Here is a 16,134-nt window from a genome sequence, read left to right on the forward strand (position 1 = left end):
TTTGATATTTATTGGTTACAGCAGCAGTCACGAGACATGCAGCTTTGTTGGCATGTCTTATGTGTTTGTCTTCTGCACCGCAACAGCCTTTTTTCCTAAAAGTGCTCCGTTTTGGCAAAAGCTGGAAAATTGATCTTTAAGTAGTTTTACGGTGCTTTCAGATTATTATTATTTCCAGAGCTGCACTGTAGCCTTCTAAGATATTTTTAAGTACTCCATGTAATTATTAAACAAGCACCTGTCCCATAAACTCTGTTGTCCAAAACAATTACCAAGTAATTTCTGATCCCGAAGGATTTTTAATTTAAAATGCTGTGTGTATGATACAGAGTAGTAAAATAGTAGTTTTTACAATGTGGTGCTCTTTGTTCTAGGAATGTTTACAAGGATTACCGTTTCCTTGAGCTAGCCTGTGACTCCCAAGAGGAGGTGGATAGCTGGAAGGCATCTCTGCTGCGAGCCGGTGTCTATCCTGATAAATCCTCAGTAAGTTAAACAGCTCGCTTAGTTTTCCAGTAGCTGCTGTGTTTGAGTTAGAAAAAACAATCATATCATCTGGGAAAACACAGTATCTGCAGATACCTCAAGAAATGGTAGCCTTTTCATTGTATTATTCTTTGGTAATTTTCAAATATTCATAATGAAATATTTTAAGATCAATTTGTGCGTCAAACCTCAATATTAAAACAAAGAAACAAACAAACAAAAAAACCCCAACCAGCCGCATACTGGATCTTCCAAAATGTTATTCATTGGATCTGTGTAGGAAAAGCGTTGAGCAATTTGGGGTTTCCTGAGCTTCGTTGTTTCTATTAATGTCTTCTAAGGTAAAGATGTGCTTTGAAGAGTTTATTCCCTCAAGCTCTGTATTACAGAACTGACAGAAGCATTCCAGGCAATCATGTATATTTATTTTACTGATTCATTGCATGTTTTTTGTGTATGAAACACATGCTAAACCTTTCCAAAGGCAGTTTTACTCAGCCAATCATCCTGTGGAGCAAATCGAACCAGATACAGTAAAAAAGCCTCTATTAATTTAACAGAAAAGACGGAAAGTCAGGAAACGGAATATGCCCAACTACCATTTCATATTTTATGGACTTAGTTATTTTGATATTTAATATCAAGTGAAGGTTTGTGGAGATGTATCCAGAGAGAAGGCTGACTAGCAAAAATACCTGTAATTTGAGCTTTGAAAGTCTCTCTAATGCATGGTTCCCCTTTCTTCAGTAAGTCTGCTGGTCCACTAGATTCCTCCAGCAGAAGATCTGTTCTGAGAAATGATGCTTTGATTTTAATGGAATTTGTTGTCTTCCTGATTGTTTTCTATGGGAAGGCCAGATGCCTTGAGCCCAGGGTCTTGTGCTGCCTTCTATCTCTTAATCTTTTTCTTCCTCGTATTTCCCTTATCCTTGTGATACCTCAATGGCTTCCAGTATAATTCTGTTTGCATCTTCTCCGGCTGCTATTTATGCAAATAACTCTCAGCTTCCTCTCTTCATACCAAGTTTCAAGGCTACCATCAGAAGATAGATCAGAGAATCCTTGAACTGCTGGATTCTCCATTTATTATAGGAATAAACAGTGATGATGAGTTTTTAAGAATTGTTCAAATACAAACTGACTTTTCAGTACGTTATCTCTCCCAGTAGATCGGTTCTTACTGAAGACCATCAGAAGTCATTTTCCAAGGATTAGTTACGAGAAGTTACCTAATTAATTACTACAAACAAAATACTGTTGTTGGTTTTTTTTTTCCTCTTGCTCAGGTTTTAATAATGATGTCAAAAAAAGCCTGTTGCTGCCTCTGGTTTACTCTTGTATTCTGTGACATGTTTATCATATTCATATATCTGTTACTTTATCTTTAAACAAGACAGACTAGTTGGATTTCTAAACTTCTGTTCTGTCTTCCTGTCTCTCCCTTCCACCTAAAAATATTTTGTATTCAAAATATGTTTATAAAGAATTCTTGGTTTTGTTTAAAGTTGGTGTGTCAAAGGAGTCTTCGATACAAGATGAGAGACTTCCTTGAAAGGCAGAAGTAGAAGGGATTCAAAATTCAGTTCTCTTTTGAGCTGGAATTATTTTTACATTACAAAAGAGTAAATATTATTGTTGCAAACCCCTGTAGCTTGAAATTCACCCAGTAGTCTATCAAGCTGTTCAGGAAAGATGCTTGATGCTACTCTGGTCTTGCAAAGCACTTTTTTCCTACAGGGCTAGAGGTCCAAATGTGGACTGCAGGTCTGCTGTTGAAGTTCTGAATTTTGCAAAGCAAAAGCTCCAAGGCCCAGAGTATTTTAGAAGCTCCAGTGGAACTTAAAAATCAGCAGTGTTTCATTAAAGTCCTGTGCATACTCTTCAGTTTCATACCTTCCTCTGACAATGTAAAATAGTTTTAGATACACTCCCCCCTTCCCCCCCCCTTATTGTCCTTCGAAGATTGAGAGTCTGTGTTTTTATGTAAGAGAGACTGCCAGGAAAGGGCAGCAACTTGCACTTATTTCAGTGCTTCACACAGCTTTGCGATCCCAGAGTTAAAAAGGCAAAGAGGTACCCTAGCCCCTTCGCAGACTGACCTTCTCACTCTTTTTCATGTGCAAGCCACAGCTGGTAACTTTGAGTATCCAAGGCTTTGGCACCAGCAGTAGAAAAATTGCTGCTTAGAAATGAAAAATAGATTAATAGTGCCGTAAACCTGGAGTATTGCAATGGTGAAGCTGGCCTGCTTTCTGTAACTGCCAGAGCAGTGTGCACAGCCTGGAATTTGAAAGCTAAGCTATGTGCTTTCATTAACAGTTCTGCTGCTCACGTATGAGGACGCTGATATAAAACCCAATGCAGTTGCCCCTAGCTGGGTTCCTTCTGCAGTGGCAAGAAAAGTAGGAATTTGTCACCGAATTAGAGAGATATGTTCTGGATTCTCATCGGGGGCAAATATCTCAACTAAGAATATTCATTTTTCTGTTGTTTTTTTAGTAGTGTTACTTAAATTTGTGTGATTACAGTGGTAATGGGGCTCAGTACTTACTGCCACTAATATGAAGCCTCTATTACTAATTTAATCCTGTAAGCTAGTCCAAGGTTGTTGATTTTTAATTTTTCTTCTTGTTTAAATAAATGTCATTAATGTATCAAAAATTGAAGGACAGATGTCACCCCATTCCTCCATTTCCTTGCTTCAATTTGCCTGCCTTTTCTGGCCCTCTGCACACGGGAATGCACATTCACGTTCATATATTCACTCTGTTGTTAACTATCTTTAGTTATCCCTCACTGTTGCTCTATGAGCCCCCGAATTCTTCTGCAGTTTGCCAAGTCACCTCCTTCCCCCAGGAAGCTTTTGTCAGGACGTGGGCTTTGACAGCCACCCAGATAGCAATGAATCAGTGTTTTTATTTTTCCAACCCATATGCAAGTCAGCTTGCTTGATATAAATCACACTGTGGCCAATTCACTTTGAAACGGGATATCCATTTACCAGCTGACTTTGCTGCTGGGTTTCTGGACTGATGCATCCAAAAACCTCCTTTTTCAAAAAATGACTACAACTTTGTGACTAACCTTTCCAGACTGTATTTCTCAACTGTAGGATGGTGTTTATTTTGGCTGACTGCATAATATACTCTGTTCATGCCAGCTCATGGCAAAACTCACAATTAAAAAAAAAATAAAAATAGCACAGATGTTTGTCGTAACTTGCTCTGCACACTTTACCTTGCTAGCACTGTCCATTCCTTTTCTCCTCTCCCCTAATGCTATGTCCTCCTTATTTTTATTACTAATCTAAAAGTAAAATATTTGCTTTTTAAAAAGCATTGGATCATGAAACTTTCCATTCATTGGCATGTTGTAGGGAGTGGCTGCCATGCAAGGGTAAGCAGACATGTTTAGTGGGTTGCTTTGCGTACTGGAAGTTCAGTATTACCAACGCACGAAAATCCCTCTGGCTTCCGTCCCATCCCTAGATCATTTCAGGCCTCATTTTCTTCTCCCTTGTGTTAGTGTCCACTGACTTCCCAGGAGCTGCTCCTGATTTACACTGAAGGAAGCAAAAGTGGAATCAGAATGTTTGTGTAGAGAGGAACTTTTGAAAAACAGCATGAATTTACAACTTCGCTGAACATTTTAAATCCTTTGCAAATGTCCTATGCTCCCCTGGAAGCTGTCTAACTAAAGGATTCCATGAATGTTCTTCGAGTCAGTTCCTCATTTGGTTTGAGACGTTTCCAGACTGTATGAGTTAGACTGAATTAATGTAAAATAAATGTATCTAATATTTCTTTTTTTCCCCTCTTTCCTCCTTGCTGCATGCTGCAAAGGGGAACAACAGAGTAAGTAGTTAGTCCTTTTAAAAAATCCTTTTGTATCCTGTCTCAAGGGTTTTGTCTGGAAAATTGGTTTCTCTTTTGGTTTCACACAACTATAGCTTTCATACTCGTAACAGCAAACTTGTATTAAAAATGTAAGTGCAAAAGTGTCTTCTAGAAAACTATTAATGACTCTGTTTTAATTTTGGGGAAGGAGATGTGTTAAGTGTTGCTGAATGTTGTTTTTTAAGGCAGTTCAGTAAGAATGATACTATAAAAGAGTATTGGGACCAAAGATTATGAAGGTATAGTAATAAAGACCTTCTGAGAAAAGGTTACTACAGTCTGATGAAACTCATTACAGCTGGATTTTTTGACCATACATCAAAGCTTGTATTAATGGGCAGTTATAAAAACCCAGCACTAAAGTCTTAAATAACAGATTTGCTGGCGTTGTTGGCTAAGCTGAACTAGATCAGTGTACTGGCTTTGAAGGTGCCTTAAAATGGATGGAGGAGGGTGGGGTCAACATTTGACTTGGCTTCTAGACCCTTGATGTGTTCCAGCTGGACAGCAGCAGAAGGGTGTGGGGTGTGGAGAGGGAGAACTGAAATATGCATGGTAGGTTTTTTTTTTTTGAAAGTAAGCAGCACATAAAAAGACAGTTTTGCTGATGCTGATCTGATAAACTAATAATCAAGCAGTTCCCAGGGTTAGTAGTTTTTTATGCGATTTTTACTGAGCTTAAGAATGGAAATTGCACATCGCACACTTTGGAATATGAAGCAGAGAGAGTTTGTCATACCATGGAAAGAAGTTATACAGCTTTTGTGCTCCTCTCCCTGCCCCCCCCTTTCCTGTTTTGGTATATTAACCCTTACGAAGATGTATCTGGAGCATCAAAAGATGCTTCATAGCAAATGTTGAATGTAGCCCCTGAAATATTGCCTGTAGCATGTCATTGTGAGCTTGAAGCATTTCTGGGGTATTTGAGAAAGACCCAGGTGGGTTTTAAATGTTCTGAAGGTTGGGGAATTTTGTCTGCTTTTAATTTTTGTATTTTTTAACTGGGTTGTGACCACTTCTGTCTCCCTAGTAGCTGCAGTCAGAAGGACCAAAAATCTCTTCTGTTGGCCTGGCTGAGAAAATGGGCTCTTATTGTTGGGTGGGGAGGAGTTAAGAGAAGTATTGAATTGATGGTATGGAGAGAGGGACTTTGCATAGGAGGTGGTGTGAAATGTAAAAGTTAACTGTGCACACTAAAATGTCAAGGTAATGTTTATAATGTTTCTTATATGCTGACTTAAAGCTTTGCTGCTGCAGTAGACACTGATCTGATCTCCAGAGCAGAGAGGTTAGACTGTAGATACTCTGTCAAGGGAAATGGGGATAGATGGGGCACTGGCTGGCAGAAACAGAGTGTGGAGGTTAGAAGTGCATGGACCAGCTCTTTTCTCCAGAGACCTAAGCTATGGGCATTCCAGGGAGGTCAGGACCAGTAGCATCTGACATAGAGCTGGTTGCTAGCATAAGGCAAGATACCCATAAGCAAGTATAGGAGAAACCTGTGAGATGTGAGGATTGGTGGAGCTATTAGCTCTCCTTTCATTCTGAGCAAAGGGCAATTCTTCCTGTAAGTTCAGAAATGTTTTCCCTCTGGTCTGGGCTGTCAGCCAGAAGGTAACTCCAAAAGAAATCTCCAGAAAACCATCCTGATCCTTTCTCTTGGACCCAGTTCCTTGTAAGGATTCTTGTATCCTCATCTGTCCCCACTCCCTTCTCTTTCACGCTGGTTATTCATGCTGCATTCTGGAGGTTACATTATCCCAATTAGACAGATAGAGTTAACATGCAGCTGCCTGCAGGGGCTCAAACCCCACAAACATCTTGAGATTTCTGCAGCTAATGGCATGGAAAATGAAACCTGAGAGGTGACAAGAGTTTTTGAGAAGGGGTTGGTGGAAGAGAGGAATGGCAGATTGAGGATGATGATGGTTTCTCAAAGCTTCTTATAAAGCTGTATGTGGCAAAGCTGCATAACCATCCCTTACTGTTCTGGTACAGATTAGTGGGTAGCTAGCAGAGCTGTAACACTCCTACTAGTGATGCCTGGTGTGGCATTCATACTGTGGATCATGTCCTATGTACATACTTAAAATCCTGTACCCACCCACCCATTCAGATTGTGGCCGCTTTTATACCTCTGCCTTTAGCTTTGCACTCTTAGATTTACAAAATTAAAAATAAACATTGGAGTAACAAGTTCCTAAGAAAAAGGGGGGGAAAGGAAGTGAAGAGGGTTTATAATCATCAGCGGACTACTAATCATTTTTATTTTTACTTTTTACTGTTGCACAATCATTAACGTAAGTGAGATTTCTCACATGGTTAAATATATCTTCAAAAGCTTTGTTGGATAAAATCTGTTAAAGGGTCCTATAGAATGAGGTAATGGAGACCTACCTCATTCAGCAAGCACACATTGGCAAGCCCTATCTTACTAATATTAGAACTGGACTCCACTCGGCAGCCTTGCACAGAGGTAGGAAGAGTAGGGCATTGGGCAAAGTTGTGCAGAACATTGTAGCTTCAGTCCAGGTGCTGAAGACACAGGAGCTGTGCATCTTCATCAGCCTTATTTAAAAACCAAAACCAAAATCCCTCCAAAACAGCCCTCCAGAGCTTGCTATTTGAAAACAGCAAAAGCAAACCCTATGACATTCTTATGAAGTCCATTTTCATTATGCTTCTTACATTGTTAGGTTGAAAGATTAGATAGATGGTGTGGCCTTGAGGAATTGTTATTCCAAATACCCAGGCACTCGAGCATTAAAACAACACCCCCCACTCTGCCAAAACCCAAAGTGACACTTCATAATATGAAGAATTCACCTTTTCCTTTGTCATCCTTAAGACCTGAGTTAGCCAATCATTTCTGCTTAATTTGAAGGATCAAACACTTCAATGCTGAGATCAGACTTGAGAAAATTCAACTTGGAAAATATAAATTTGATTAAATTTCTCTTTGTGGACAAAGTGACTACAAAATCGTTATCTTCTAATTTTTTTTTGCATTACTGTGCTTGCTGATACCCTTTAGAAAGTATGTAAAACTAAGTATATAAATAATATATTTGCATCTCAGTTAATGGAGTTGTCACATTGTGGATAATACTGTACATGTGAACATTCACTGAATACAAAGTCAATGTAATTTAATTTTAATTTACTCTCAAGAAACACAGAATTCCCTTTGAAAGGAGAAGGAAAATACTCTCCCTGCCAGGTCAGTTTGCATGTTATTCCTTAAAATACTTCTCAGTGACATATTAATTGCTTAGATTCAAGTCTTTTTTTTTTTTTTTTTGAGGGGGTGTAGTTTTACTAAACCCAGATTCCAGATTAGCTACTTCATTAAGAAGCCCATATTTTCTCCTGTCTCTTGAGACAGTCCTGGGAAATGGAAACTCAGTAAAGTCAGGACACTCATTCTACCTAGGTATATGACAACAACTCTCTCAGTTCATCTGTTTCATGCTTGGCTATTGACATGTAAATGCAGATATAGTCCCAGAGCCATGAGGCTCTGATGCTTTCTTTTTCAAATTCAGCCATGTTTCTTTCTGAAGGGTCTTCAATTACCTCCCAGACATTATCTCTGACTCAGCCAGTTACTGGCTGTGGTGATGCTCTGCGAGTGCCCCAGCCAGATTCAAACTGGAAGTAAGTGGTTCTGCTCTGGGATTGCTAAAGTCCATTTTTGAATTAAGTTCCTAAACTAGAAAAAGAAAAGACTCGTTTGGGTTTGTTGCATAGAAGTAAGTTGAAAAGCAAACTGTGTTGATATGTCCAAGGGTAAAAACAGCGTAAACTCAAGTGTAAACTGTGCATTTACTGGTTTTACTTATTTTCTTTTTTTTTTTTTAAATGGTATATTTTCTAAAAGGAAGGCATTGAATTCTAATTTTAAAAGAATCCATTTCAGTTATAACTAAAACTGGCTTCAGGCCAACTAGGTTTAAAAATAACTTTTAAATGAAGACGTGTTAAAATTATTTTTTCAAGTGGAAAAATGCCATAATTTTATAGACAGTGTTCAAGTCATTACTTTGAACAGACGAATTGAATTTTACAATGAAGTCATGCTGTAAAGGAGCAGACCAAGCAAGTGAGTGTGCATGCGCACACATGCTGGGTCAAAAGCAGTCCAAAATGCAGGGAGGAAAGGAAATAGCAGGCTGTGTTTCAGTCCCTTTCTTGCTACCTCACTGTTTCAAGGATGTGTAAACATGTTTCAGATAGTTTTTATCTTCTTGTTCTCCTAAATATTTACTAGTTCAAACAAAAACTAGATGCAACCATGTTCCCCGAGAAACAGAGCAGCCCTGGTTTATATTCTTGTAGGAGTAAAAAGCATTGCTGGCACGAGAGAGTTAAAAATGTACAGGGAAAAGAGATTCATAGTATTGCATCAGTTGCACTGACTGTAACAAGATGCAGGCTAACGGACTGAATGATTTCAAAACCAGTCCCAGCAAAGCTGGTAACTGCCTATCAGGGGTCGGGGGTTCAGTGGCTGTCACAGGGTTTTACATTTCTGCTGTTAAATGGGACTGCTGAGATTAAGCGAACTCCAGGAAATTTAGAAATGAGCAAACATTTCTGTAATGTATTCATGGTGGGCTCTTTACTGTGCTTTTGGCAAAGAATCTGCGTATTGAAAATATTTTAAAATTCTTCCTTCTCCATGGCACAGCTAATTTTTGCACCACTTCCACTCTGATGAAGGATTTCACTGAAGCTCTACTGAAAGGTAAAAACTTTCTGGTTGTGAAGTTTCGGATCATGGAGTGTGAGAGTCAGCCCTATTCTGGACATACAGTGGGGTTTGCCCTGGGGAAGGCAGTGATGCAGGCCAGCCTCTAAAGATGCTTTCCCAGCCCTGGTCAATGAGCACTGAGAGTTGGCTGGCAGTGGGAAAGGTGATTCTGGACTGTGCTGCACCAACCTGTACGGGGTCACCCATGAGGGGGGACTGAACAGAAGGTGAAACACACTCCACAGAAGTATCACAAGGCTTTGGGACAATCCTAAAATATCTTGTCTTCCAAGTCAGTAATTGCACAAAAACCTACTTGTGAGTAATAACTGGGAGTAAATAAAAATTTGAAAGATTTTTTCCTGCCAAATATGTCACCATGCTCACCCTTCCATAGCGTTTACAGTGTAACAGGAAATGTAGTCATTGGACATAAGGGTGGAGGGCAGCTGGTGAATGGCCAGATACTTCTTTTTTCTCATTTACAAGGGAAAACAAGATGATCAGGAGAAACTGAATGCTGTCTTTCCTGACTCCATTTTGGACAAAAACTAGGATGTGCAGTGTCTAGTCTGACACATAGTTCATCCTGGATTTCTTTAACCTTTCCTACCTATCTTTTTTTGTGAAGATAGGTTTATAATCACTTTCCATATGCTGAGTCAGACTCAAGTCCCATATTCTGTGTGTAAAATCCCCCATTCTGGAGCTGCATTCTCCACTGATGTAACTCTCCCTCCGTGATGTCATGTGTCCCTGTTCTGTGGTCACTCCTCAGCTCCTGTCCCACCTGTTTCCCAGATCCATGGTGGCCTTTGAGTGATATCTTCCCTATCCTTCTATTGTTTGTTTTATTGTATGACACTTGATATATTGAGTTCGCTGATTTTGGAGATTTGGGATTTCCTGCTAGGAAGAACTGGCTATGGACATCTTGTGGTGTTTGTTCAGTGCTTTTCTTTGGTGACTTTCATACCCTTCTTCCTAAAACCCCTGTTCCTGCAGTTGAGAAACAAGTGGTCTTACTCTGTTTCCTTCAAGTTCTTTCTCTTTTAAACTCTACCTCTGCTTTTCCTCTTTTATAATCAAGTTATTCATAATTCAAAGAGAGAATTACATGTCATCGAATGTGCTACCAAACTCAAATAACATATGTTAAATTATTTAGGTAGGTATAAGCTCTGTGGTGGGTAGATACAAAGTTACCAGCTCAGTTACACAAGGTGTCAGGCCCATATCAGATCCTTGAAATAGCAGATATTCAAACTTTCCAGTCACATTTGTTGCACAGTATTATCTTGACCTGTTGAACAGTTGGGGTTTCTATACTGGGTGGCAGCATACATAAGGGAATTGAGGGAAATCAGCTAAAGAAACTAACCCAGAGCATGGAAGATAAGACTATTTTTTCTAATGGAGTTCATGCAATGTAATTTGGCATTCAGTTGTAGTTTGATGGTTTAAAACTCTGCTTGATTTGCAGACCTAGACATTTTCCAGTGGAAGCAGCAACCTCCATATAATGAATAGGAGCCCTTCCAGTCACAGGCCAGTTGTCCCTAGCTGTGTCCTGCAGACACCATGTAGTAGTCTGTAGTTGCTGAGGTCCATGGTCTGACAACTGCTGTACCATGATTCTAAATTACAGTTATTAAAGGTTATCTGGCTGATTCAGATAGGAAATTTTCAGAAGCACTGTGAGCGAGGTTGTCATTGGCTCTGCTGTGAGGGCAGTGAACAAAATGGCAGAGGCCACCCTGTTATCCACTTTTGCAGCTGCATGCAGTCAGGCATCCTCAATAGCTCAACATCTCTTTCACACCACCTGTCACCTGAGAAGTGGCTGCAAACACTCGAAATGTGAAGTTTTCATGCCAGCTCTGTGCACCAAGGAGCTTTATGGGCATAGTTTCTTGTTCCTCAGCTGAGGGCTTCAGTGTAGGTAATGGCCTGACCCTATGAACAATGACACCAGCAGACAGCCTCAAATGTTTCTGTGTCTAGAGCTGTGAGATTATACATGAGCTATATATATATATGGGCCAATGTATGTATCTGTACATGCAGGTAACCAATATTCTATGCAAAGGTAAATTCTTACCCTCATTTGTAGGACTCCTTTACTTCTAGAGCAATGGTTTCTGGTCAAGGGCTCACAGCTGATTAAAATGTTAAAGCTAAGGCTAACAGTGAGAACAAAATACAGCACTGTCTGCAGTCCTTAACATCATTTGTGTTGCCCTTGGTATGTGAAAGTCAAGGCTCTTGCTTTAGGAAGCTTGTCCTTCACTTGTCCTTAAAAGTTTGAAAACATCTCTCTAACTGTTTCTTTTGTAATATACTGCTCTGCAGGAAATACCTCTTAACCTGAAGAGTGAACGCATATGGTCAGATATGGTTTAATTGCAACCAATCTAGGTCATGGAAGGGCTGGAAGATGGGCATGGTGAAGTCAACAGTATCAACTTCCACAGAGTTAGAATTTCACCCGTTACAAGTCTGTGTGTTGTATGTTTCTAGGGGACTGTTGTTTTTAACATGCTTTCTGTAGTCTGATTAGTGTTCTGCTAAAATAAAGTTCTCCTTTCCTAGAACCAGTCCTGGCATTCTCTGATTGGGGCTGTGATTTCTGCCCCATGTCGTATTTCTTTCATTTAGTTCCATTTTATTTGTACAGTTTCTTTTGTAAGCCACAGCATGATGCCTTTCCAGCAGCTGTTTTTAATATTGTGAATAGATACTATTTGTCTAGAAGCTGCAGTTGTGGACCAGGATCCCATTTTACAAACTTAGAGTAAAAACATGTTCCTTGCAGTCAAAGAATGACTTGAGAGACTCAATGGATAATTATGGAACAGTGTCCTGTCTGTGTTTTTTGTTAAAGGTTTGTCACTAGCCTTTGAGTGCCTCTGGAACCAGAGGGTCTTGAGGCAATCTACCTGTTTGTCAGTGGTCTGACTAGCAGAGGACATGGGATTTAGGATTATTTTGTTACTAATGAATTCTGTATAGAAGGAGCATGATTTCTTTCACATGAGTTCTCTCTTCAAGCCTGAGAAGGCCAGTATTATGAGTGGTTTGGAGCAGGTTTGGCAAGATGTGTTCATCTTTTATTCTTTAAAAATACCTCACTCCAACATCTTTTGAGTATGCAGTGATTTATTTCTGCCTGTTTTAGAATAAGTGCTTATTTACCAGACTCACTTCAATTGATCTCTAAAATTTGACACCTGTTCATGTGACTGCCCATTGTACCTGGTGGAATCATCTCAGCTTGAAGTATGATTGGAAATTTGCTCAAGTGGTTTTGTTGGGTCAGTTGTTCACATGGTTTAAAATCCCTGTAAACTAGCCTAGACGTAAGCATACATAGGAAGTTCTCATCCTTTTCTTTCAAAGGATTTCACCCAAGACAGAGTGAGTGTGTGTGTGTGTTTTCAAAGAACCCTAGTGTCTGCTCAGGTATGCTGAATGGATTTCCTTTAGTGTATACAAGCATCAATGTTTTCCCATCAAAATGCAGATCTTTTCTGATGGGATCCTACTGGGGAATTGCATGTATTTCTAGGGGTCAGTGTCTAGAATAATCTGTGATTATTGCTTTCATGTCTGGATCTCTTGACTGTAGACTGCTTCACTCTCCCTTTGTAGACAGTGGGTCCTTGGAAGCAGAAGCTGAGCTGTCCTGAGTGCCAGGTTCCCAGGTAATTGTCTATGGGCAACATGACAGTAAAGCAAGGGAACTCAGATTTACAATGGAGTATTTAAATACATACCTTTTCTCTGGTAAAGCTCAGGAATGATGCCATTCCATGAAAAATAAAAGGATGCAGCACTTCTCAGTGTGACCTGTTCCTCTCCTGTACATTGCTGGATTTTCAGTCAAAGTCATTCTTGCCTATACTCTTTCTTGCTGAATCTTCCATTTCGGATGTTGGAGTAGTTTACTTGACCTAAAAAATGCTCCTGTTTTAAAGCAGTACTTGCAGCTGCTTTTTTCTTTTTCCGTGCAAAGCTCTTGTTTCTTTAGTATTGGTGGCCTTTAGGCTGCTCTTTCATAGCTTTTTAAAGCTATCTGCCAGAGTTTACAGGTAGTCACAAATACCTGAAAGATTGTCACAAATACCCTGTTCCTTCCAAATTCAACCCCCAACTGACAATGGAAAATTACAGTTCAAATATCAGTGATGCTACCTCTTTTGTTGCTGAGCATTTTGGTGAAAACACTGCTTTACTATGGTAACTCCACAGTCCCTTGGGAATGACTTTTCAGTGCTTCCAACCTTCAGGTTTTTTTCTTGACAAGTTTCTGGCTATATCCTGGAAAAATTCTGGAGTCTGCTATGGATCTACAGCAGCTGAAAATATAGGAAGCAGCATAAACTAAAACACATTATGTTCGGTATGAAAAGGAATAACTTTGGGCAGGGGAGGTTTCCAGTGCAAATTAAAATGTCCACATTCACACTTAACAAGGTAAAAACTCATTAGAGCGTGAGGTAAAATTGCTAAGAAATTGCTACCAAGTTTCCACTCTGTCCTTCTGGACATCTGCAAAAACTAAGCAGCTTTGCTACAGAATGTAAGCTCAGCTTGACACAGAATGCTTTTATTAATAATTCCTACCTGGAATCACCAACAGTAGAGTTTTTTAGTCTGTCCAAGTTCAGGCTTCACAGTGTTCAGATCTGGTAATTTGTTTGGAAATCACTGTAAATTCTCTTATTTTTATGAACTTACTTTACTGAGTTTAAAGTCTCTTTGCTGGAAGATATGTTTAAAAACACACAACATACTTCCAAAATGTTGTGCTAATTTAAAAAAAAAAAAAAGAAAGAAAAAAAGAGAACTAAAAAAACACCTTCATAGCCAAAGTTGTTATACATTGCAAGTTATATCCATCCCTTCTTTGGGTAGACTACTATTTCTTGCACAGCCTGCTGTGTGTCTGATAACATAGTCCAGAGTGGCTGTGCATGTAGCAGCGAGCTTTTCATTCAGTTTTTTTGGGCGTAGTACGGCATGATATTCAAATCTATAACATTTAGTTATAAAAGATGCAGAATATATTGAAATCCAGGCCTTTATATATCTTGAGAGCACGACTGAGAAGCAGAGAAGCACTCTCCAGGGCTGTAAGAGAAAGCATTCTTTTCATGTTTCTTCCCAGTTTTCATTAGACTTGTCATACAAGAGCTAGAATGTGAGGCAGACTTTGAAAGCAGGCACGGCACTTCTTATGTTTTTTGGGTTTCCCAAAGAGAACTGTGCTCAGTAGGTTGTTCTTCTGCCAAAGGTTTTATCATGTGGACTGAGTATCGTAACGGAACAGACAACACCATCTTCGTGTGTTTTTAGACATGTTATTTACTGGGGTTTCCCTGAAGAAAGCTTAGGGATTCTTTCCTTATGAGTCACTAACCAAGTGATTGTTTTTATATAAACTTTCCTTCAGCTGGTTAGAGTTGGAACACAGTGTCTTCTCCTCCTTCTGGGGTCTGACTTTTCTCTTAATTTCCTTTAATAGTTGTTCCTGCAGCCAACAGGATGGTTTGAACCTCACGGCCTTCCCCGGCACCCTCTCTGAGTTCCATAGTCTTGAAAATTGCTGGTCTAGCCAGCAGATGTGCTGGTGGCAATCACTATTTGTGTGTAATTCCACTTTTCAGCTTTCTATCTTGTGGTGCTTTTCAACTCTGCACCTTACTTGCGGCTTAGGGAGAATGTGCTGTTGACATTAGCCAAACTGGAGTTTGCATTTTATGTGCTGAAATTAAAACAAAAAGTTGATATTTGACTTCAGCAGCATAAAGGTTAAAAGCTGTAAAGTGCTGTGTTTCCATAATGGAAATCGCTAAAACTGGAGAGACTCATGCCTTCTCTTGCGTACCCCTGAATCTTTTCCCACCCTCTTTTGATGGCTGCAGCAGAATCTTCTTTTGCCAGCGGAGTGGTGCAGAGTCACTTTTAATTACCTCATTCCACTGCTTTTGATTTCAAGCCCAACTGATGGCGCCAGGGGCTGAACCACAGGGAGGTCTCCAGGCAAGTCCTTCCTATGTCAGGCAACCTTGCCAGGCAGATGCCATACAGCCCGCTACACTTCCTTGCTTTGTTGTTTTGTTTGTTTGTTTTTAATTACATTTTAATTTTTTTTTAGCCTGAGACAGGAGCTATGTTAAAATCTAGTAACTATAATGCGCTTGTACACGCGAGATTCTAGGTCATGGTCACCAGCTTATCTCCCACTCCCTGACCTCACTTCAGGTATTTATACCCTGCACGTACATGTATGTAATTATATGCATGTTTGACTTCACAGGTAGCATATATATACTGTATATATATATATACAGATTTGTTAAACTGCATGGCATTATTTTAAGCCAAGAAGTATGCAGAGTTGAGTCTTTTTCATAACCCAAGATTGGATTTCTTTATTTTTACAGGAACAGGAATGGTTTAGCTGGAATGAAAATGTTCATTCCACTGCATCATTAGCTACAGGCAATCTTCAGTTGAAGCCTAGCCCATTTTTCATGCTAAAGCTCTAGTAGTTTGACTATTAATCAACATGTAGGATGAATTTCTGGGGCTGAGAGAGCTTGTGTGCCTGTAATTTAAGCTGAACTCTTTTTTTTTTTTTTTTTCTTTTTTCCTGATGAAAGGAAGGTAGCCAGAAGAAAATGAATTGTATTTTAAAGAGTTCACCTCCCTCTCACCCCCTTTTACAATTCCCCTTCTGATGAACACCCCAAAATTTTTCACTAGATGGATATGGAGATTTAGCTGGAGTAGCAGATCCTCAAATGTGTCATTTAATCCTCCAGTAATTCTAAAGCCACCTTCTGTTCGATGAGACTGGTCACTGACAGTGATGGTCTCAGGTGTGATACTTGGTACTGAGGGTCCAGTCCAACTTGCTTTTATCAATTTAAATGTTAATTTTAGGGTCACAGATAAAGTGTTTCCTTCCCTTCTCCGTTACATGGAAGCTGT

The 16,134-nt window shown here is 39.6% G+C and overlaps 1 protein-coding gene across 6 annotated transcripts in view; it reads left to right on the forward strand.

Annotated features, from left to right (window-relative positions):
* The window catches only part of DNM3 (dynamin 3), a 180,888-nt gene that overhangs the window by 123,574 nt on the left and 41,180 nt on the right, over nt 1-16,134 (forward strand). For 4 of the 6 annotated variants that reach the window (XM_064454643.1, XM_064454642.1, XM_064454640.1 and 1 more), the window contains exon 16: nt 375-486. The exons of 1 other annotated variant lie outside the window; for it this stretch is intronic. In XM_064454643.1, coding sequence (XP_064310713.1) covers nt 375-486 — 112 coding nt within the window. Of the gene's footprint in view, nt 1-374; nt 487-16,134 lie in introns of those variants that run through there. One more of the 6 variants, XM_064454645.1, reaches the window with a different exon arrangement.

Source organism: Phalacrocorax carbo, chromosome 6 (genome assembly GCF_963921805.1).
Source record: "Phalacrocorax carbo chromosome 6, bPhaCar2.1, whole genome shotgun sequence".
NCBI classification, from domain to species: domain Eukaryota; kingdom Metazoa; phylum Chordata; class Aves; order Suliformes; family Phalacrocoracidae; genus Phalacrocorax; species Phalacrocorax carbo.